The 21,916-nt window shown below is 48.2% G+C and overlaps 1 protein-coding gene across 4 annotated transcripts in view; it reads left to right on the top strand.

Annotated features, from left to right (window-relative positions):
- Nucleotides 1–19,423, top strand: part of CAMK1D (calcium/calmodulin dependent protein kinase ID) — a 425,032-nt gene extending 405,609 nt beyond the window's left edge. For all 4 annotated transcript variants that reach the window (XM_045874421.3, XM_054507361.2, XM_064592067.1 and 1 more), the window contains exons 7-11: nucleotides 6,336–6,448; nucleotides 8,006–8,084; nucleotides 16,420–16,507; nucleotides 17,403–17,520; nucleotides 19,004–19,423. In XM_045874421.3, the coding sequence (XP_045730377.1) occupies nucleotides 6,336–6,448; nucleotides 8,006–8,084; nucleotides 16,420–16,507; nucleotides 17,403–17,520; nucleotides 19,004–19,122 (517 nt within the window). In that variant the 3' untranslated portion in view covers nucleotides 19,123–19,423. The remainder of the gene's footprint in view (nucleotides 1–6,335; nucleotides 6,449–8,005; nucleotides 8,085–16,419; nucleotides 16,508–17,402; nucleotides 17,521–19,003) is intronic.
- The last annotated feature ends 2,493 nt before the right edge of the window (nucleotides 19,424–21,916 follow it).

Genomic DNA, 21,916 nt, shown 5'->3' with positions numbered 1-21,916 from the left:
GCTGAGCATGTCCTGGGCTGGGTGTTGGGGATGGTGAAGATGAATGAGGTACTGTCACCTCCCTTAGGGAGCTCAGAATCTAACAGGAGATGGTGGGACCCACATATCAACCCACATGTGCGCCATGATGGCTGCACCTAAGAGGTTGGGGAGCTCAGAGGAAGGGTGGTTGTCAGGAAAGGCATCATGGGATAAAGGCCAGGCACATGGGGCCCTAGGAGCAAAGAGGAGCCACAGCGGTGGACACAGGAGGAAGAGCATTCCAGGCATAGGGAACAGTGTATGAAAAGAAATACTCTCAAATCAGAATGCAATACTGTGGCTTCCTGTGACCACCTTCCCATTACCTTTCCTGTCTACTTTTCTATTTCCTGTTTGTTTTTTCAATTTCCTGTTTCTTTTGAAGCTTAGTGTTGAGTGTCTGTCCCCTACCCCCACCCCCCCAAATAGAATGTAAAAGCCACGAGAGTAGGACTCATGGTCTCCTTCCACGCTAGATCCCCAGGCCTGGGACACAGCCGATGCCCAGTTAGCATCTGGGCACCCCCCCAGAGGGCTACCTGATGGGTGGTTTTTCATCCTCTGTCCTCAGCGGGGACCTGAGGGGACCACTCAGGGAAGGTACATGTGACTTCGGGAGGGGTAGGAACAGCTGCCGCAGGCCTGTGGTCACATCCAGGACAGAAGGCATGAAAGCCAGCCAGCTAATAGTTGATGGAAACCTAACAGGGAAAAATCAAGCGCATTCCCCAGGAAGAGGGATCATTCGTGTTCACGCTGAGCGCTCGCTGGCCCGTGCAAAGAACCAAACCAGCCGTTGTTGTTGTTACACAGCCATACAGTCAGTGCCATAGGTCCGGTAGTCTGAATTCTGGTACCCCAGACACGTACACACGTGCTGTTGTCCTGTACCTGTTAGCCATGTGTATGTCTTCTTTGGAGAAATCCAAAAAGCAAGAGAAAGTGTTGGTGGGAACGTGGAAAAAAGAAAACCCTCGCACACGGTTGCAGGGAATACAAAATGACACAGCGACTGTGGAGAACGGAATGGAGGTGCCTCAGAAAGTTAGAAATGGGGCGCCTGGGCGGCTCAGTTGGTTAAGCGACTGGCTCTTGGTTTTGGCTCAGATCATGATCTCAAGGTCATGGGATTGAGCACCACATTGAGCGCTCAGCGGGGAGATTCTTTTCTTCTCCCTCGGCCCCCCCCCACCCTCCCTCTCTAGCAAATAAATAAATAAATCTTAAAAAAAATTAGAATTAGAACTTACTATATGATCCAGCAATCCCAGTTCTGGGTATCTATCCAAAAGAATTGAAATTAGGATCGCCAAGAGGTATTAGCACACCCATGTTCGTTGCAGCATTATTCACAAGAGTGAAGACATGGTGACAATGTAAATGTCCATCAATAGATGAATGGATAAAGAAAACATGGTCTATGCATACAGTGGAATATTGGTAACCTTTAGGACATTACACTAAGTGAAGTAAGTCAGTCACAGGAAGACCAATACTGCATGATTCTACTCATATGAAGTATCTAAAATAGCCAAATTCATAGAATCAGACTGGAATGGTGGTTGACAGGGGCTGGAGAGGGGGAAATGGGGAAGCAACAGGCATAACATTTCAGTTATGAAAAATGAATAAGCTCTAGAGATCTGCTGGAAGACATTGTGCTTGGAGTCAACAGTACTGTACTAGACACTTAAAATTTATTAAAATGGTAGATCTCATATTGTTTTTTTTTTTACCATAATAACATTTTTTAAAAGATTTTATTTATTTATTTGAGAGAGAAAGCGAGCATGAGCCGTGGGGAAGGGCAGAGGGAGAGGGACAAGCAGACTCCCTGCTGAGCACAGAGCCAGAAGCGGGCTCAATCCCAGAACACCGAGATCATGACCTGAGCCGAAGTCAGATGCTTAACCAACTAAGCCACCCAGGTGCCCCCATAATAACACTTTTTTAAAAAGTCACTGCCTAATGTTAAACACGGCTAGTACTTTCTCTACCATGACTTTTTTTCAATAAAAGCTGTATATATTTAAGGTTATAATGTGATGATTTAATATACGTAGTGAAATGATTACTATAGTTAAGCTAATTAACATATATTCTGACATTGTTACTATTTTGTGATGAAAGCACCTGAAGTCTACTGTCTTAACCAATGTGCAGTATTCAGTACAGTATTATTAACTATAGTTCTCACACCGTACCTTAAGATCTCTAGACTTATTTGCCCTACATATATGTGACTTTGACCTTTGACCACCATCTCCCCATTTCCCTCACCACCTCCCCACCCCTGGTAACCACTGTTCTATGCTTCTATGTATTTGACTTTTTTTTCTTTCTGTGCCTGGCTTATTTCACTAAACCCTCTGGTTTCATCCATGTTGTTGCAAATGGCAGGATCACCTTCCTTTTATGGCTGACTAAATTCCATTTTCTATACATACCATCATTTTTTTTTTTTAAGATTCATTTATTTATTTGAGAGAGAGTAGGGGAAGGGACAGAGGGAGAGGGACAGAGAGAATCTCAAGAGTCAGACCCTTAACCGAATGAGGTACCTAGGGGCCCCATTTGCCATAATTTCTTTATCCATTATTTGTCAATGAACACTTGGGTTGTTTCCATGTCTTGACTATTGTGAATAATGTTGCAGTGAACATGGGAATGCATATCTCTCTTCAAGGTACTGATTTCATTTCCCTTGGGAATATATCCAGAAGAGATATTACTGGATAATATGGTTGTCCTATTTTTAATTTTTTGAGGCACCTCCATACTGTTTTGCCCCAATGAGTTGAGCTGAATTATGGAAATAAAGTTACATAAAAGGGTAAAGAGGTAACGACTGATTGTTACTTGGGAATCCTGTTAGCAGGCATCCATTTTCAGAGGGACAGAGACACGGGGCCAAGGGCAAACAAGCAAGAGGAACATATGTAGCATAATTACCCCAGTAAACTCGCGGGGCTTCTCAGCAGGAGCTCTTAAGCTATTACAGCATTTCAGTTTCCAAGAAAAACTGTGCACTGCCGAATCAGCCGTGGTTGGCCATTGCCGATTTTCATATTCATTTATGTGAAAAGGCTTCTCCTTCGTGGAAACTCTTCTTTATGAGATGTGTCCATGCCCAACAGGGACATTTTAGGTCATCCAAACCACATTGCATTCTCTCTACAAAGATAGGCCGGGTTGCTCCCAACACCGGGCCTTACACATTGAGTTCTTCTGGAATGTCTGTCAACAATAACAGAATATTGCCTCCTGATAGGGTTATTGTACAGGAGGGTAGGCGGGATCTCTGAGGGCTCCCTAAGCTGGGGTAGTGGTGGACTCTCCTAAACTGTAGATCCTTATCTCTGTCTCAGAGCCCAGCCAGGGGGCTCAACAGCCAACGATGAAGCCTCTTCAAGAGCATGTTTGTTCATCCAAGCATTTACTCAGCATCTGCTATGGGCGGACCTCGGGGCTGGCCACTGAGAGTTCAAAGATGAGAGTAAGACCTGAGATGTGGTCCTGCCTTAGGGAGCTCGAGGACAGCTCAGGGCAACTTGCAGTGTAGTAAGTGTCAGCGGGGAGTGCCACCCCACCTGGCGGAAAGGAGCTGGGTCTTCCTAGTAACACCCCAGCTGGTCTTCAAGGGTGTGCCAGAGGCAAGTGACAGGGGAAGGACAGCCCAGGTCAAGTACATACATTTACCTTGGTCCAGAAATAAAAAGTGCCCAGTAGGGAGCGAACTCTGAGCATCTTAGCATACAAGACCCCGAGTATGGGAAATGGGGTTGGAAAGGTAGGGTCCAATCACCGGGTTCTACTTACAGATGAAGGGGCAGGTGGGCAAATGACCTACAGAGAGCATTCAAAGTCAAGACTGAAACCTAAGGTTCAATTCTCATGCCTCCTTCCCTTGAGTGAATCAGCAAAATAGTTAAGAACACAAACCTGGAATCAGATGGATAGGCCTCGAGTCCTGACTTTGCTCCATATTAGTTTCTTTGCCTTCAAAGTGAGAATTGTAGAAGGGACTGTGACCCCGAGCTTTGTAGCAACTGAGCTGTAAACATCCCTAAACCCAAGGTGGTGAAGGGAGGCTGGGAGCAGTTACCAGAATCCGAGGAGGAGTGCCTGGTAGGCTCTGCTCCCTGAGAGGAGCAGTGGTCTTCAGTCAAAGGGTGCGTGCTAGACGAGAGGGGTCAGGTCAGCACATACCCTGGCCCTGAACTCCCTCTTCCTTCACCATCTCCACCGGGGACCCCATTAACCAACCTCTACCAGATGTCACGGAGTTCACTCCTCATTTTGGTATCTCTACAGGTCAGCCTCCCAGGGCACAGAGCGAGTGGAAAATGGCTTTAAAGGACGAACAGAAGGTGTTGGGGACGCTCACCTCCTGCAGGGAGTGAAGTTTGAGTGAGATAATACCACAAAGCTCTTAGTGGCATTTTTGACCCAAAACAAGTGCTCAGTCAAGGCTAAACTAGAATCTAGCAGTACATCTACGGGAGGGGGCCACAGGTAGATAAGATGGCAAAGTGGGAAAGACTGAAGGTGTAAGGATACTCCTTGGATGACCATCCTGAGGCTGGGCTGGAGGCAATCCTTGAGCCCCGGGGACGTGTGTTGCCTACAATTGGGTGTGACCCTCAGTCATTGGATTGGCAAGTTATGTTATTCTGAACCACAGACTTTAAGTTTAGAACAGTTGGAAATAGCTTTATTGTCTTTGAGTACACCTGGTGAGATAATTTGTACATTATTTAAATGGTTTGATATGTAAAATAAGAACATAGAGGTTCCACTTGCAAATAGGTCCAGACCACAAAATTCCACATTCTGTATATGGAGATAAATAGCTCAAAGTTGTTTTTTTTTTCCTATTTGGACCCTCTGCACAAGCCTACTAATGGAATAGCCTGGCCAGGGAGCTCTGTGAAATTTCTAGATCTGGGGAAGATTCTGCAACTTCTATCTGTCCTTCTCTTCTTTTCCAATCCTTATTTTAAAATCCTCTTTCCTAAGGTTAACTTAATCTCCAGGCTAGATCCACATCCTTTTCTCCCGTCCTCCATACAGCCACATAAACAGTATCCTCTCCCCTCCAAGAGAGCTTAAAAACCAGAAGAAATTGGAATATACATTAAGAAAATTGGCACAAGAAGAATACATCTTTCTTGGAATTTTCTTAAAGATTTTTTTTCCCTTGAGAAGAAAGCCAAACTGTAAAGTAAAACACAGTTGTTAATAAACAAAAACCTCACATATCTAAAATTTAGTTATTTTCCAAGATGAACTAACATTTTGCTCTGTCTGCTTTTCCTAATATGCACATTTCATTGAGCCCAAATCCTCATTATGGGAAGCATTTACATATCCATCTCCCGGCTCCACGGTTTCCTGGGCAGTAAAATACGCCCTCAGTGGTTTCAGAAGCACTGGCTCGTATTCATTTTACCAAAAGCAGCAAATCTTTAAAAAATGAAATTTTCCAGGCACTTAGCCCCTAAATCAACCTTGTGGGGATAGATGATTTTGAATCTTATCGGCCCGCGCAATGTCTCACAGCCTTTAAAAATGTCATCAGCCTCCCCCCTGGGCAGCGTGACAAGTGATACTCTGTGTCACAGCAGGAGTAGCTGAAGAACGAGTGTACCAAGTCTGCATTTTGAACCTTTCTTCGGTTTCTTATTTGCCGACAGCCTCATCCCTTATAGGCCTATGGATTCCCGTTCATATGTTCTCATTCCACAGGTCTCTAGGCTGGAGATGTGTTTTGAACAAAGTTTGGCGATCTGGGGAAATTCAGAGCTGCCACCGCGGGGGCCACCCTCTGGGCTGCCGTGGGCCCAGAACCAGGTTCTACACGATGCAGCTTTGCGCCCGGCCTTCTGGAAAATCCGACCTTGCCTCTGCTCTGCCCATCCCTTAGAGCTACAGCCTAACTGCCACCCCTTCCTGGATGCCCTGCCTCACGTGGGCTCAAGCATGTACTAGATCCCTCAATAGCTTTTACACACAGAAGGTGTAGGTGTTGGTTTGGGAGTATATGGGGCTCTGGTTAATAACATGGAAAGAAAGGTGGACTTACGTATGTGTTTACTTTAGATCACCACCTTTTTGCAATTTATCAAATCACAGCTTTATTTCTGTGCCACCTCTGCCCCTAGAAGGTGTGATTTCTTTGCTCAGGTTGTATTTCCAACACACACAGTGCAGTTTTCTCCCCTTGAGTGACGGTTCTTCCTTCCAGGCAGAATGTCCAGTGACCACAGCGGATATACAGCTGTTACAGATCCTTACACTGTCTTGTCTTCCAGGCTCTGTGGCTACCCTCCTTTTTATGATGAAAATGATTCCAAGCTCTTTGAACAGATCCTCAAGGCAGAATATGAGTTCGACTCCCCCTACTGGGATGACATCTCCGACTCTGGTAGGTCTCTTAGCTCCCCAGGGGTGGGACCCTTACACCCAGACCACTTGACCCTGATGGACCCCGGGGGTTTCAGAGTGGTCCTGAGGCTCCCAAGGAAGCTCCATGAGCCTACATACTTGGACTTGACTTGCAAAGCAGAAGGCAGGCTTGGGACATCTGACCGGAGCCACGCTGAGGGACGGGACCAACTCCTCCATCATTCTAAGCCATGCCCTGGTCTGAGCACTCCAGGACTGAAGCAATATTAGCTAACATTTATTGAGTGTTTACTGTGTGCCGAGCACCAAAAGGTCTGCACACGTGTTAACTCACTCAGTCCTCAGGACAACCTATCAGATGGGTGTTACTAGTATCCCCACTTGACAGGTAAGCAAACTGAGGCCCCAGAAGGTGATATGCCTTGATGCAAGCCATACAGCTAGTAAGTGGCCGAGCTGGGATTTGAACCCAGACCCTCACTCCAGAGCCCACGTCTCAGCTACTGTGCCACACTGTCCCAGAGACATTTACTGTTTCCTCCTCAGGGATAAAGATCAAAACCAAGGCTCAGGTAGACTGACAAGTCTCTTGAGCCTCAAGGTCAAGATGGTAACAATAGTCCTCCCTACCACAGAGGGTGGTACAAGGATCAAATAAAATAATAAATGGGGCAGAGCCCTGCTCGTCCTGGTGAGCTGTTCAAATATCGCCTTTTAATATGTGTTATTTCCTCCTCACTGGAGGCACCTGCTTTGTTCCTCAGCCTTCCAGAACCTGGGACCTGAGTACAGTTCTCCAAGGCTTGCAGGGAAAAGCTACATGGGGAATATTTTATTTCTGAGCTCAGGAGGGCACAGCCTTGCCCCCAGAAACCCAGTCTTGTGGGCAGAGAGCTGCCAGGCCCTGCGATGCCACGGGTCTCTGGCCTGGCATACAGGTGTCATCCTCTGGTTCTGTGACCCAGTCCCTCATGTTCTCAGGGTCCCGCTTCTGGGTCCTAACCCGACTGGGCCTCCTAGCGCTTCGCACTTCCCCGCCGGGGCATATCTTGTTACATCTCGATGTCCTGTTCATTGCAGGCAGCTGAGTGGGCTGTGAGGGGCTTCTCGAGGGCTCTGTCTCCACAGAGCCTCAGGTCCTGGTGGCCTTAGCAGAGGCTGAAGGGATTTTGTTGAATCAGTGATGTCTAAAACACAGAGAGGACATCAACAAAGCAGCGTCCTCAGGCAGCAGTGAGCCCAGCGGGAGGCACATGATGACAAAGATCTTTGATCTCTGAACCAAAGATGTCACTAGCTGCCCAAGGGAAGGGCTTTGAGTTGCGCAGGCAGGGTCCCAGGCCTGGTGTGACTGCCTCCTCATTCACTGTCCCCTCTGACAGTGCAAGTCTTGACTTCTCTTTCTCCCAAAATGTCAGTTCCCGCCTGCCTTTTGTGTTCAACGTACCATAGGGTCAGGGGCGGGACTGGGCTGTTTTTCATGCTTCACGCCATATTCCCAAAGACCCTGCGGCAGCAAGTTGTTACATCTGCAGCCGCACCCTGATTCTGCCCCTTGTGCTTTCTTTCTAAACAGCAAAAGACTTCATCCGGAATCTGATGGAGAAAGATCCAAATAAAAGATACACTTGTGAGCAAGCAGCTCGGCACCCATGGTAAGAAAAGTCACCCACGAGGAAGGACACGCTGATGCCTTCCCAGGCTAAACCCCCTCTCAGCCGTTCCTAACTGTGGAGTGACTGCCTCTCCTTCCGACCACTGGCTTTCATCCCATCCCCAGGGCAACACTTGAACTCTTCTGTTCCCTCGGGACACAGCCTCCTGAATGCACGGATGACGAGTACACTGTGCAAAAGATAGCTGTAGGCTTTTCATTCTACAGGAAGTATTTTAGGATCATTTTTATTGAAGGTAGTTCTCCAGGGAGGCATTAGGATTGGAGTTTTATTCCTTGAGCTTACCGTTCAATAAGTAAGTGAATTGATGTTATATATTCTTTTACTTTTAAAATGTTTTTTGGGGCACCTGGGGGGCTCAGGCAGTTAAGCAGCTGACTCTTAATCTCGGCTCAGGTCATGATCTCAGGGTCGTGAGTTCAAGCCCCGTGTTGGGTTCTAGGTGGGTGTGGAGCCTACTTAAAAAAAAAAAAAAAGAAAAGAAAAGAAAAAGGAAATGCCTTTCAAGTTAATGTGTCTTCAACCCCAGAGGCATTCATCAATGGCTTGTGATATTCTATACTAGGCTTTCAGCAGTGCCCATGATGCCATCTTGTTTTTGCACCACTTACTAGGTTTGAACCCAGCTTCACTATCAATTAGCCGTTATTCTGGGCTTGTACGTAACTTCTCTGAGCCTCAATTTTCTTATCTTTATTATTTTTTTTTAATTTCTTTAAAAGATTTATTTGTTTATTTTAGAGAGAGAGAGTGTGTGGATGGGAGGGGCAGAGAAAGAGTCTTTAGCAGACTCCACACTGAGCACGGTGCCCGATGTGGGGCTCAGTCTCACGACCCTGAGATCATAACCTGAGCTGAAACCAAGTCAGACACTTAACCGACTGAGCCACCCAGGCCCCCCCAGTTTTCTTATCTTTAAAATGAGAACAAGAATACCTTGTTTACAGAGTTGATGTAAGAAATCATTGAGATCATGCCTGCAAAGGGCTTAGCTCAATGTCTGGGACATAGTAAATTCTTCGTTAGGCTGTTCTCATTAAACCACCAGGAACATCCATTTGGAAACAAAGAGCAGGAATGGTAGAATATGCAGTATGATGGCAACAAACAGCCTTTGGCTTCAGGAGAAATTCCCCTAAAAAGCGCTCTAGGAAACTACCCCTTGTTTGTTTCACCACTGTCTATAGCGTTTCCTCCCGAGCATCATATGCTAGTTAGTCCTCCAAAGGGCACCTGCTCCGAGGAGCATCGTGAGCTGGTTTCATTGGACAGACGGTTCCCAACTTCATGATGTTTTTTGACTTTACGATAGTGCCAAAGTGGTACCCATTCAGTAGCGACTGTACTTCCGGTTTTGAATTGCAATCTTTTCTTGAGCTAGCTGCATCAGTGACAATCTTGTCTCGTGATGCCGGGCGCTGGCAGCCATGGTTCCCGTCAGCCACGCGACCACGACGGTCTCCAACCGATACGCTGACACCCATTCTGTCCCCGTACAGCCATTCTGTTCTTCACCTTCAGTGCAGTATTCAGGAAATTCCATGAGCTACTCAACACTTGATCACACAAGGAGCTTTGTGTTAGATGATGTTGCCCAACTGTAGGCTACCGTGAGTGTTCTGAACATGGTTAGGGTAGACAAGGCTAAGCTATGTTTGGCAGGTTTGGTATATTAAATGCATTTTCGACATATGATAGTTTCCACTTACAATGGGTTTATTGGGACGTAACTCCATCGTGAGTCAAGGAAGCTCTATATTTTAATCTATGACCACAGTTGTCACTCACTGAGCATCAATTATTTCGGGTGCAGTTCTAATTGCGTTAAAATATCATCTCATGTTTTTCTTCATAATAACCCTGTAAGGTAGGTTTTGTCTCCATGTCAGAAATAAGAAAATCAGGCGCCTGGGTGGCTCAGTTGGTTAAGCGACTGCCTTCGGCTCAGGTCATGATCCTGGAGTCCCAGGATTGAGTCCCGCATCGGGCTCCCTGCTCGGCGGGGAGTCTGCTTCTCCCTCTGACCCTCCCCCCTCTCGTGCTCTCTCTCCCATTCTCTCTCTCAAATGAATAAATAAAATCTTTAAAAAAAAATTTTTAAAAAGAAATAAGAAAATCGATGTAGAAAGATAAAGTAACTTAGCCTGATCCAAGACTGTGCAACCACTACCTGATGGTAAAGCCACCCTTGTTTCTGGCCAGAACTGATTCCAAAATAAATGCTCTTCAACACCACCCTGTCAGGAAAGGAAAAGGAAGATAGGAATGGCAGAAGGGGAGGGAAAGATGCTTCTGAATAAGGAGGCCGATTCGGTCATATCTATTTTTAAGAAGTTTAAAATAAATGATATTTTATTTTGTAACAAGTTACATTGGACAATAGGTCAAAGTATGTGACAATAAAGTTAGTAAACCTTCTCTTACTTCACCAACAATACCAACACTGGCCTTCAAAGCTGTAGGAGACTTTGTCTTCTTCCAGTTTTGTTGAGGTCTGGTTGACGTACACGGTATATAAATTTATGGTGTAGAGCATCATGACTTCATATTTTGCAAAAATATGCAAAAAAATCTGCATATATTGCAAAATGATTCCCGCAGGAAGTGTAATTAACATCCACCCTGTTATGTAGGTACCAGAAACAATTGTTTCCTTGGGATGAGACCTTTTAGGATTTACTCTTCTGCAACTTTGAAATATACGCTAGAGCAGGGTTGACCATAGCCATCCTGTTACATTGCAGCACATATTTATCTTGTATGAGGACTAAAGGTATGAGACTTTGGGGATGATCTGATGGAGGAGGAAAGTGATGTCTAAGGAAGGGAAGCAGTTTTCCTCCGATGTGTTCTCTTATCCAGCCTTGCTCTGTGGAAGATAGGAAGGAGGCCAGCTGAAACCTAGTCCCTGCTTCACCAGACATTTTTTTGAAAAACCAAAGAAGGGGGAGGTCATTTCACTGAGGGGCCTGGCAGAGGACTTCCCAGAGGGGCCAAGCCTCATGCCATGAGGCCTTCACCAGGCTGTCGAGGGAGGAGAGGATTTCCAGGTGGGGTGAGCGGCCTGGCCCATCATCAGGACCTAACCGCATCTCTGTCCTGGAACCACATACTCCATATTGCTGGAGGGGCAATGGACAAAGAAGCAAGGCAGGAGGGAACCAGAAAGGAAGGCACGGCCATCGGCGTTCTGGCGCGAGCTCCGGGGTCTCCGCCAGGGTAGTGCAAGCTCTGAGTCCCGGTCCCCACTTCACCCTCTGTTACTGCTTGGGCGACCTCCCCAGCCCTGGGGGCCCCCCGTGTCAAACTGAGATCATGAATAATGGCAGTATTTATCCTCTAGGGCTTTTCCAGGGATTGAACGAGACATGACATACAGATAAGAAGAAGAGGACCTGGTACCTAATATATCTCCCATCTGTATGAGTTGCCATTAATTTATCATCACACAAAGCAATTTGTACTTTTCCCTTTGGGCAGTGGGGGCCCCTGACAGGTTTCAAGCAGGTGATCAGATTTGCATCTCAGCTCAACAGGCTGCAGGATGGGGATGAATCCCTGGCGCTGGGCCAAGGGAGGCCAGCAGGGAGGTGCAGGCTGGAGGTGGAGTGGAGGCTGGCCCAGAGAAGGGGGGAGGGGGCCTGTCTGGAGCCACAGGGATGCAGCAGACAGAGAGTGCGAGGGACATGCCAGGGGCGGGGAGCCTCGGGGCAGGGGTCCCAGAGGTTATTGCCAGGGTTCCAGTTGAAGGGACTGGGCCGGTGAGATGCCTCCACTGAGAAGAGTAGCAGCTTGTGTGTGGAGCGGGGCCGGGGGGGAGACTTTGCTGAGTCTGGAGCCCAGGAAAGAGGTTGGGCTGGAGACAGAGACTTCAGGGTCATTGGCCTGGGTCCACTCAGGACCTAGACGGCTGGCCTCTGGAACAACTCACATGCTACTGCATCCTGAGTGGACCCAGGCCAATGGACCCTGAAGTCTCTGTCTCCAGCGTTGCCAACCTCTTTCCTGGGCTCCAGACTCAGGATGCAGTAGCATGTGAGCTCCTGAGCAAATTGATGCCTCTTTACTTCAGAGCTTCTCCTTTACTTCGGACGCTGTATCATTTCTACCGTGAGTTTCCCAAGACCCAGGAAGTCAGCCATTAGGAAATGGTAAAAATGAATGCAATTTGACTCAAACATCAGGGAAATGCCCCCTGCTGCCTGCATTTCTGATATCCTTGTTTCTTTTATGTAAAATTCCCTGGGCAAAGAGCACAGATTCAACAGAGAGCTGGCAGAAAGTGGAGTCATGATTCCAGGGAAGCCTGGCTCTGTCCACACCACTGTTCTGGAAGCTGTGCTCTTGGCACATCGATTCTGTCCAGAGAACATGATCTCTTATTCTGCACTTGCTCTTCCAACTTAATCAAGGCTCCCTGGAGCCAGGAGGGCCCCTGGCAGTCACAGACACCTTCCCTCGGCCCAAAACAGGCACTTTGGCCAGGACAGGGCTCCTTTCAAAGCTGTGTCAGTCAGCCCATCTTGCTAGATGTTTCTGTGCCTCTCCCATGTGAGGCTTTGCCTTTTCATGGTGGTTCATGGTAAGGAAGCACCAGCCTGCTGGCCGGGTGGGAGCCCATTCCTCCTTACAGGGAAGCACCTTGACGGGGTTTGTCTGGTTCAGGTTGTTCTGGACCTCTGTCTCTAGTTATGTCGACACAGAAACCAAAATGATGATTTCTGGGCATCCATGCCCCAGGCAACGCTTGGCAGTGGACCCACCTGGGGGGACATCGTGTGTCGGCCAGGCCAGGGTGGCACCTACAGCCCTCTCCTCAGTGCTCACTGAGACCCCTCCCCTCTTCTGGGCTCCAGCCTGCCAAGCTGTGGTTGACTGTAGGAATCAGGAAGCAGCCCAGGAGTCTGAGAAACCCCTCTCTGGGGTACACACAGGCATCACCAAGCCTGTCTTGAGCAGGTGGCTAGAAAAATGCAAAATCAGAGCTGTGGAAATACAGCAGACTAGGTACAAAACAAAACCCCAGAAGGCAGGGAGAGATGAGTTTGATGATTTGTGTATGGAGAGCCAGACAGACATCGCAAAGGTTGATTTATGTGAATGCCATCTGCGTTTTTAGCATGGGGTTAAAACTGGAAAGCAAAGTGGGGCTCCTGGCTGGGTCAGTCTGTAGAACATTCAACTCTTGATCTCAGGGTTGTAAGTTCAAGCCCCCTGTTGGGTGTAGAGGTTACTTAAAAATAAAAATAAACTATTTTTAAAAACCTGGAAAGCAGAAGAGACATGAATGGAATGTGGGTGTCCATAGCTTTATATGTGTGCATGTATACAGATTTATAAGGAGATTCCCCTGGGTCGGAGGCATTGTTTAATTCCTAGGACCATCGAGGTACAATCAGAGTCCTTTCCAATCCTAACATTCCATGCCTCCAGTGTTGTCAACGAATAATGCTGAAGCCAGTATGCTGAGCATGGAGAGTGGCGTACGTTGTCGCTGTAAACTCCCTGGCTCATGATCAGCAGCAGGCATTTCCGTGATGGGGCCCATTTGAGGAAGACTATGTGCTGTCATGGGCCAACCTCCCCAAGGAGAGGGCCTCATGGGAGCCTCTGGGCCACATCTACCCTGCTGGGTCTTACTCAGCTGCAGCACGCCCTGGGATGGGGGAAGTAAGCACGGAACATTCCTGAAATAATTGGAAGTTTGCATTTTCCTTCCATCTCAGCCCATGCTAACCCACAGAGAAGGGAGTCTCTCTGACCCCCTCACTGGTCTGTTTGGTTTGGAGCATGGCTCTGCCCTGCGGCGGTATTCAGCCTGAGGCACCCCGTACTCCTACCATTTCTGCATGCTCGTTTCCAAGAAGGTGCTGGCCACCGTTGAGTTGGAATTGGCCTTCTTCTCTGAGGACGTAGCTTTTATTTCCTTTTAAGAATTTATTTATTTATTTGAGAGAGAGAGAGAACACGAGTGGGGTGGGGAGGAGCAGAGGTAGAGGGAGAAGCAGGCTTCCCATTGAGCAGGGAGCCTGACATGGGGCTCAATCCCAGGACCCCGAGATCATGACCTGAGCCAAAGGCAGACACCCAACGACTGAGCCATCCAGGCACCCCGAGGATGTAGCTTTTAAAAATGGTGCAGGAGGAAAACACTCACATGAATTATCTAGAAGGAAAAGCTTAATAAAGATGTCCGCAGTCCCCTAACCTTGTTCCTCTTGTTTTGAATGGATTTGCCAGATATTCTATTTCACTGGTGTGTTTCTGGGGAAAGTGGGCAACTGGCAGCTGTTAGAAATGGAAGCCTGGTTCTCTTGAGTCCGTTTCTGAGCGTCCTCTCGGCTAAGTCTTTCCAGCCCTGCTGGGAAAAAGATGGGAGTCTATACTGGGAGGGGCAGGGCTTGCTCTTAGCTGAGAATATCGGACTGCCTTCCAAACTGCATCCCAGCCTGGCACAGACTAAAGGTCCAGTCCTGCACCATGTTTTCTATTCTAAAGTGAAAGGCTGGGCGCCTGGGTGGCTCAGTTGGTTAAGCGACTGCCTTTGGCTCAGGTCATGATCCTGGAGTCCCAGGATCGAGTCCCGCATCGGGCTCCCTGCTCAGCAGGGAGTCTGCTTCTCCCTCTGACCCTCCCCCCTCATGCTCTCTCTCTCTATCTCATTCTCTCTCTCAAATAAATAAATAAAATCTTAAAAAAAAAAAAAGTGAAAGGCTGGGTGGGTGGGGACATATTTTTTACCTGGGGATGATTTCTTGTCTGAATAAGGCCTAAGCTTGTTACCTTCATATCCCCAAACGGTTGGACATCACAAGGTGTGGCATCCAGGCTGTTTTGGGGTCCAGGGCCATGTGGGTCTGGGAGATGACAGGTTTTCTCACCATCCAGTCACCTTCCAGCCAGAAAGGATGGTCAGTGTTCCCAGCATTTATCTGCCCCTTAACCTCCAAGATGCAAAAATTTATTTCATAGGGGGGGCGCCTGGGTGGCTCAGTAATTAAGCGTCTGCCTTCAGCTCAGGTCATGATCCCAGGGTCCTGGGATCGGGCCCCACATCGGGCTCCCTGCTCGGCAGGAAGCTTGCTTCTCTGTCTCCCACTCCCCCTGCTTGTGTTCCCTCTCTCGCTGTGTCTCTCTCTGTCAAATAAATACATAAAATCTTAAAAAAAAAATTTATTTCATAGGTATTGGATACCAAGCTAGAATTTAATAGTTGTTAAATGAAAAGGAAGATATGGAAGGTTCTAAGTGCAGAAAAGAATGAGAGCAAAACACAGCTTCCTCTGAAACTGGGGGGAAGGCCAGGTGATTAGTTGTAGTGGAGGGATGGTGCTGAGGTTGATGGGAATGTGTGGGAGAAGAAGGGAGTGACCTTCATGTTACCAATGAGACTGGAGATTGTGAGCCGAGAGGTGGGGGAGGTGGGAGACCAGGGGAAGGGGAGGAGGACGGGAGGGAAGGAGAGGTGATAAAGCAGACGGAGGAAGGACTAGGGTGAGGGCGGTAATTCCTAAGTAGTTTCTAAGGACAGAGGTGAAGAGCAGACCCGCCTTCTTTCCTGCTAATAGAGGGCTATAGAACAAGCAACAACGAATGACCAGCTGAGTGCAGAGTGGATTTGGTCCTAGCCATTCTGAGAACTTTTCCGGGAAATGCAAAGGAAGAAGATTTGCCAAGCAGGGTGAGCTGAGGCTGGGTGCCCTTTCACTGAGCACAGAGGTGAGGGGGTACCCGGTGTGGGCGAGGACAACGTGGCCGAGCCTCATTCTGCTGGAATGGAGCCGGAAGGATGTTCTGGGCCCAGGCTGTGAGCGGGTCCATGGAGCAGCGGGCCTGGAGAGGACACAAATACGGAGCCTCAGGCAGGGAGAAGCTGGGAAGATGGCCCTAGGTAGGGATCTGGCGGTCAGATCAGGCAGGAAACACATCAGGACCTCCTACAGGTAGAGAGCTGGTGAAGAGGGAGACGGAGGAAGGAGGAGGGGAAACTGGGTTCAGGTTGCCTTGTGTCTTCTGCTGTTGCAGGAACTGAGGTCAAAAGAGAAGAAGTAGGAACCAGGCAGAGAGGTCCACGAATCCCCCAGAGGGTGCAGGGTCTAGAAGGGGGACAGGACTTTGAGCATGGTGGTGGATTCAGACAAGAGCCACGCAGCCTGGTAGGGTGCCGACGAGCCACCCTCTCAGGGAACCTCGGGACGGGCGCAGCATTGAGTCTTTCCTGGGAAAGCAGCGTGGGACCCAGTGTCACAGTACCCCCCACCCCACCCCCTGCCCAAGAAACTCTTTTAAAGAAGCATCTTTGCCTCTGTTTCAGGATTGCTGGTGACACGGCCCTCAATAAAAACATCCATGAGTCTGTCAGTGCCCAGATCCGGAAGAACTTCGCAAAAAGCAAATGGAGAGTAAGTCTCATGCTTTATTCAATTCCTGGTGAATCGAACAACTCCCACAAAATTTTCCCTGCGGTTGGAGCATTTATTATTTCTAAATGTTACTATCACCTGAGTTGGATGAAAATCCCCAGAACCTCACCCAGAAAAATCTTGCTAATTTTAACCGACGAGGATTAAGACGCAAAGGGGGTGTCATGGTGTGGGAGGGATAAAGTACACGATTTAATATTTCCCCAGCAACAGTGCTGGTTCTTACTCAGTTGCTGTTTCTTAAGACCATAATTCCTGTTGTCTGCCTTTCCGTTACTGGAACTTTGAATAGTTGACTTCTATTAAAATGATACGAAAGCAGGAGGGGAAACCCAGGGAAACCCTGTTTAGGAAAGCCTAAACCCCAGGCTCTAATCAGTGTGCATAAATTAAGAGCTGGCTGTTCTGCCCCAAGAGGCTGTACAGAAACGAAATGAATTCCACTGACCTACTTTATTCAGAGGAAAGGCTATGAGTTAGGACACGAACACCAACAACAGGAAATAAAAACTACCTTAAAACCTCATCATAGAGTATCATTTCAGATACTGTCTTTTATAACATGCCTTTGATTCTAAAAGTCACTTCTCTAAAATTACAGAGAGAATTGGTTTACATTCATTCTAGATGTTTGCTATGTCAGAAGAAGAGTATTTGTTTAAATCTCCAAAATACATCTCGGCGGGGGAGGGGCTCAATGACTTCGTGTCATTTTGGAAGAATGGGCAAGATGAGCTTCCTTTCTAAAGTATCATGAGAATGTTTTAAGATGTCCAAAATGCTCGGGGTAACAGGAGAAACGACCGGACACAACCTGAGTCTTTTCGAATGAGCCCGACTATTTTGTGCGTTTTCTCCCTTTCTTAAATTTCAGCAAGCGTTCAATGCCACAGCCGTCGTGAGGCATATGAGGAAGCTTCATCTTGGCAGCAGCCTGGACAGTTCAAATGCAAGTGTTTCCAGCGGCCTCAGCTTGGCCAGCCAAAAAGATTGTGCGTATGCTGCAAGGACAGAACTTTCCAATCCGTATTGCCGACACGTCTGGGGTGGGGAGGGGACTGGCGTCCATGAGCACCCGGTCTTTGATACCTCATCCCATTGAATGTCCCAACAACCCGGGGACCTTATTTAATTTAGAAAGAATATTTCCTAAACATTTCATTATCGGATATTCACACAATAGTGAGGATTGTTATTCCCAGTTTGAGATGAGAAATCCGTGGCTCAAGTCCCACACGGCCATGTCTGTCTGGACAAAAGCCCAGACACTTTCGGATCTGTGTCTCCTTCCCCTGAGGTTCGCTCGTCATTGTGTGTCATTCTTAGGGGTTGAGGAAGGGATGGCAGAGACTCATGATCGCCTGATCTCATTGGCTTTTAATATCTGTTTTTTGATGAGGATGATGATAATTGGAGCTGAAGTATGTGACATGCATTGGCTTTGCAGTCCAAGTAAGAGTATTGCACGGTCCCTCATCTTTGCGTGGACGGTCGCTTGCACTCGTCTATTTCTCTCTCACATTCCCCACCACCCTCTGATGTACTTATCTTAATTCTATATTAGGCCATCCCAGGGGCTCCTGTCCATTTCAGAGCAGTTGCCTTGATGGTGCCCATTGGCCCTTATCTCCTTGATCATGAGGCCCTTCCATTTGGTCTCGCTCTGGGCATCACGTTTCACCCCATTACCCTCAGAAAAGGGTTCCCTCCCCCTCTCCATAGTCTTCCCAACTCATGGGGGAAGGTGAGCCCTTATATTTTCCCCAGAAATATCCATGAGCATCCCCTGACCCAATCGCACACCGTGGTAGACCCACATATAATGGATCTCCCTCTGTCGGAGCCCACAGAGTTCACAGGCAAATGCACTACTGGAGCTGAGCTTCAGGGGATTCATCCCACATCAGGATTGTCTGACGCCAACACATGCGCTTGGGGAGCATGGTGGTGCAATCTGTGAGGCATTTTTCTAGGCCAGGGCTGCTGGAATAGGAGAAAGAGGTGATTTCCCATGGCGATCTCTCTGTGTCACAGACACCTCTTAGCAGGAGTAGAGACCACACACCAAACAAGGGGGCAGAAGGGGGATCGTATTCTTTCTTTATTCTTCAAATCTCTACTCATGGAGCTGTGGTGACAACAGCTCTTATAATGACAGTGTGTCTTCAACACCTAGCCTGAAGCCTAGTACATAGTAAGTGCTCAGTAAGCAGCACCGATCCTATGAGGATGCTAAACGCTGTCGTTGTCAACTACAAAGCCCTTATGATCATGATAATGAGAATGGGAGGGAAGAGTTGGGCCTAAGAAAAAAGCATTTTAAGGACCCTTTGCAAATGCTTTCCTACAGGTAGGTAAAAATTTAGAATCAAGTGTATAAAAGTTTGCCCCTCACCCCCAAACCCTGCCGTGGGAAAGGGGAGCGAGTATTTTCTTCTGGAGCTTTGACCTCCTGTGTCCACTGTCCCCCTGCAGGTCGGGCACCCTCCACGCTCTGTAGTCTCGTTTCTTCCTCATCGGGGGTCTCTGGAGTGGGGGCAGAGCGGAGACCGAGGCCCACCACTGTGACCACAGTGCACTCTGGAAGCAAGTGACTGGCTCTGGAGGCGGGGCCCAGGGGCGGGGCCAGGGAAGGGGGCCCCCAGCGCCACCAGCCACTCTGGAGCGATCCCACCTTGCATGGTGCACCTTCCTGCACAGGACTGGAAGACAGAAGTTTTTTATGGCCATATTTTATACTGCAATTCTGAAGTGTTCATTTCTCACAAACTATACTGACTCAAGGGAGCTGACGTAATAGGATCTGGTGCTGTACATATGAATCTTGCAGAAGCTCTGACGGAACGGACCTCCCGCGTCCTCTCCCCCAAGCCCTGTCATTTCCGCTCTTCTCGGTATGGGTAACCGTCTATGTTGTATTTTTTTCATTAATGAAAAAAAAGGTTTCAACTGGATTATTTAAGTATCGGTAAATATTGTGCATTAGGGTTTTATTTTTTACCTTTTACGAAATATGCTTTCTGATCTATACTCCTGAGTCCCATGACCTGTATCTTTTGCTTGTCAGTAGTAGAGTTTTATGTTAACCTTTAAGAGATTTTTTTTTTCCCCACCTAGGGGAATGTAAACGTATTTTTTAAAATTCTAATAAGAGGATCAAGCATCTGTCTCCAAGGCGAAGAGTGCACTTTACTTCTCCTCTTTCTCTCCCCTTCCCTGGAGGGGCAGCTCTCTAAGAAAACGACTCTGCAGTTCCTCAGGTCTGTCTTGTCTCCAGGGCCACCTTGGGAGGGAATCTACAGAAAACCTTTTCCAGCACCCCCTCCAGCCCATCCCTGGCCAACTGGGGACCCTAGGGACCTTCTCTGTCAGTGGTCAGAAATACAGAAACCTGCTCCTTCCCCGAGACTAAGGCTAAACTTCAGAGGCTCCACGTGCTGTAAAGGGGATGCCCAGCAAAGACATAAGAGCCCCCCTTCCACAAGGAACCAGATGCCATTTTGTCCAAAGGGAACTCCCCGCCCAGCCCCCATGTCTCCTGAGGGTAACGCAGAAAGCTCCCCTCTCAGCTATGCAGTTTTCAAGTTAATCTCTCTGTTTTTTAAAAAATGCATTTCTAATCTTACACTTAAAATGGCCTCTGACTCACATAAGTCGTTTCTGCAGATTTTTACCTGGTCCTTCTCTGAATGTTATCCAGGCAAGGAGAGGGAAGTGGCCTTGGAAAAGAGTCCATCTATCTGGGGTGTGGTAAGGAGAGGTGGCCTGCCGAGCAAGCGGGACACTGACCACCACAGGGATGGCCAGAGACGGCCTCCACCAGGCCCGGCTGGGGCTGGAAGGCCTCCCTCTGACCAGGGCAATCTGAAAAACCAAAGACCTGTGATGGTGGAGTCACCAAAGGGCCCAGGTTGCCTGGGAGTGAAAAATTTCTTGGGTTGGAGGACTTTCATTGCTAAATCTGGCGATGTCCCAGGCAAACTGGCCGTGTTATCGGTCCGTGTGGTGCATAGGTGTGCAGGATAGAGCGCTGCGTGAACCCGGGGGCAAACCCTTCTCAAGGGGGCTTCCAGGACCCTCTCTTGCAGAGGCATGCATCCCTTGGCCCTCCTGCCCATGCAAGACCATGAGTCTGCATTTTGCACCGCGAGCCTCAAGTCCACCACATGTCCCTGTAGATCTGTAGGTCTGCCTTACTGGTAGAAAAAAATGGCCTGAAGACTTGAAAGAGTATCTGAGAAAACTGAGGTGTCTCTCCAGGAGCTTTATTAGGGTGTTGCTTACTAACAGGCGTAATGGAGCATTCGTGTTGCCATAGTATCAGAAAACAAGTAATTAGATGTTGCAGGGGGTGATCATTTGCCCGGATGGGGTCCCTGTAATGTGTGCCGGAGTCGTGATCAGTCCTTTGGCCTGTGTGCTCGATGCAGTCCTTTGCATTGGGAGAGCCACATTCACTGATGGGTGATTAAATTATTTCCTCGAGCTGATATATGGGATGTATGTTCTATTCTATTAGTTTGAAGGTATGTCTTACCTGACACTTGCAGAGGAGGTGAAAGTTGCGGCCTGTCCCAAGCGTCCCTTCTGTGGTTTGGGCCAGCCCCTGGCCATGCTTGGCCTGTAACGCTTCAGGTCTCCAAAACATTGTGTGAGGAGACGGTGACTGCTTTCAGCCCAAAAGGTAAACTCCGTTGAACTTGACATCAGGCAAGTCAAGACTGTTTCAACGCCACCAGACTTCGGTCATTTCCTGTTGTTTTAGGAAGAGGAGAAAAAGAAATACCATATGGAAGAACTTTTGCTCTTTGAGAGAGCCTCTGTGGCAGAAGGAGAGAGGTTCTCTTTCAACCGCATTTGGTATTGTTTATGCTTTATTATCATATCACACGACAAGAGAACCCAGAATGTGCCTTTTGTTAAGACCTGCCGAGTGGGGCATTTGAGTCCCAGGCCCCTCGCCGATGTCAGATCCCACCCGTAGGAGCTGCGCATCTCCTACGTGCCCTAGGCTTCCACTCCCTGTGGAAGCCAGTGTGTGGCCGAGGCTCAGGGACAGCCACTGGTCCCATCATGGGCTTCCTTTCAACCCCAAGCTCCCCATTGGTCTCCTAAGCTTCTCAGAGCAAGTGGACAGTTTTTCCTACTTGAATAGGACATGTTGAAATCATGTCCGTGAATGGTCTCTCCCTCAGCTGCCGTCTGTCCTTCCCTCGTGTCCCGCTTTTCACCTCCTCCATGAGGCAGTAGGCAAAGCTAGCGCTGGTCTGAGACAAGCAGCAAGCGTGCGCCCACATGTGGGGCCCCCCAGACCAGCGGCTGATCACTCTTAACCAGGGTACCCCGGAGTCCGGACTGCTCATGGCTCTCCATCACGAGCACACCAGG

Source organism: Mirounga angustirostris, unplaced genomic scaffold (genome assembly GCF_029215605.1).
Source record: "Mirounga angustirostris isolate CCGP_5_RB_7025 unplaced genomic scaffold, mMirAng1.0.hap1 SCAF_5, whole genome shotgun sequence".
NCBI classification, from domain to species: Eukaryota; Metazoa; Chordata; class Mammalia; order Carnivora; family Phocidae; genus Mirounga; species Mirounga angustirostris.
Note: the sequence above shows the minus strand (reverse complement) of the source record. Positions and strands in the feature narration are given on the sequence as shown.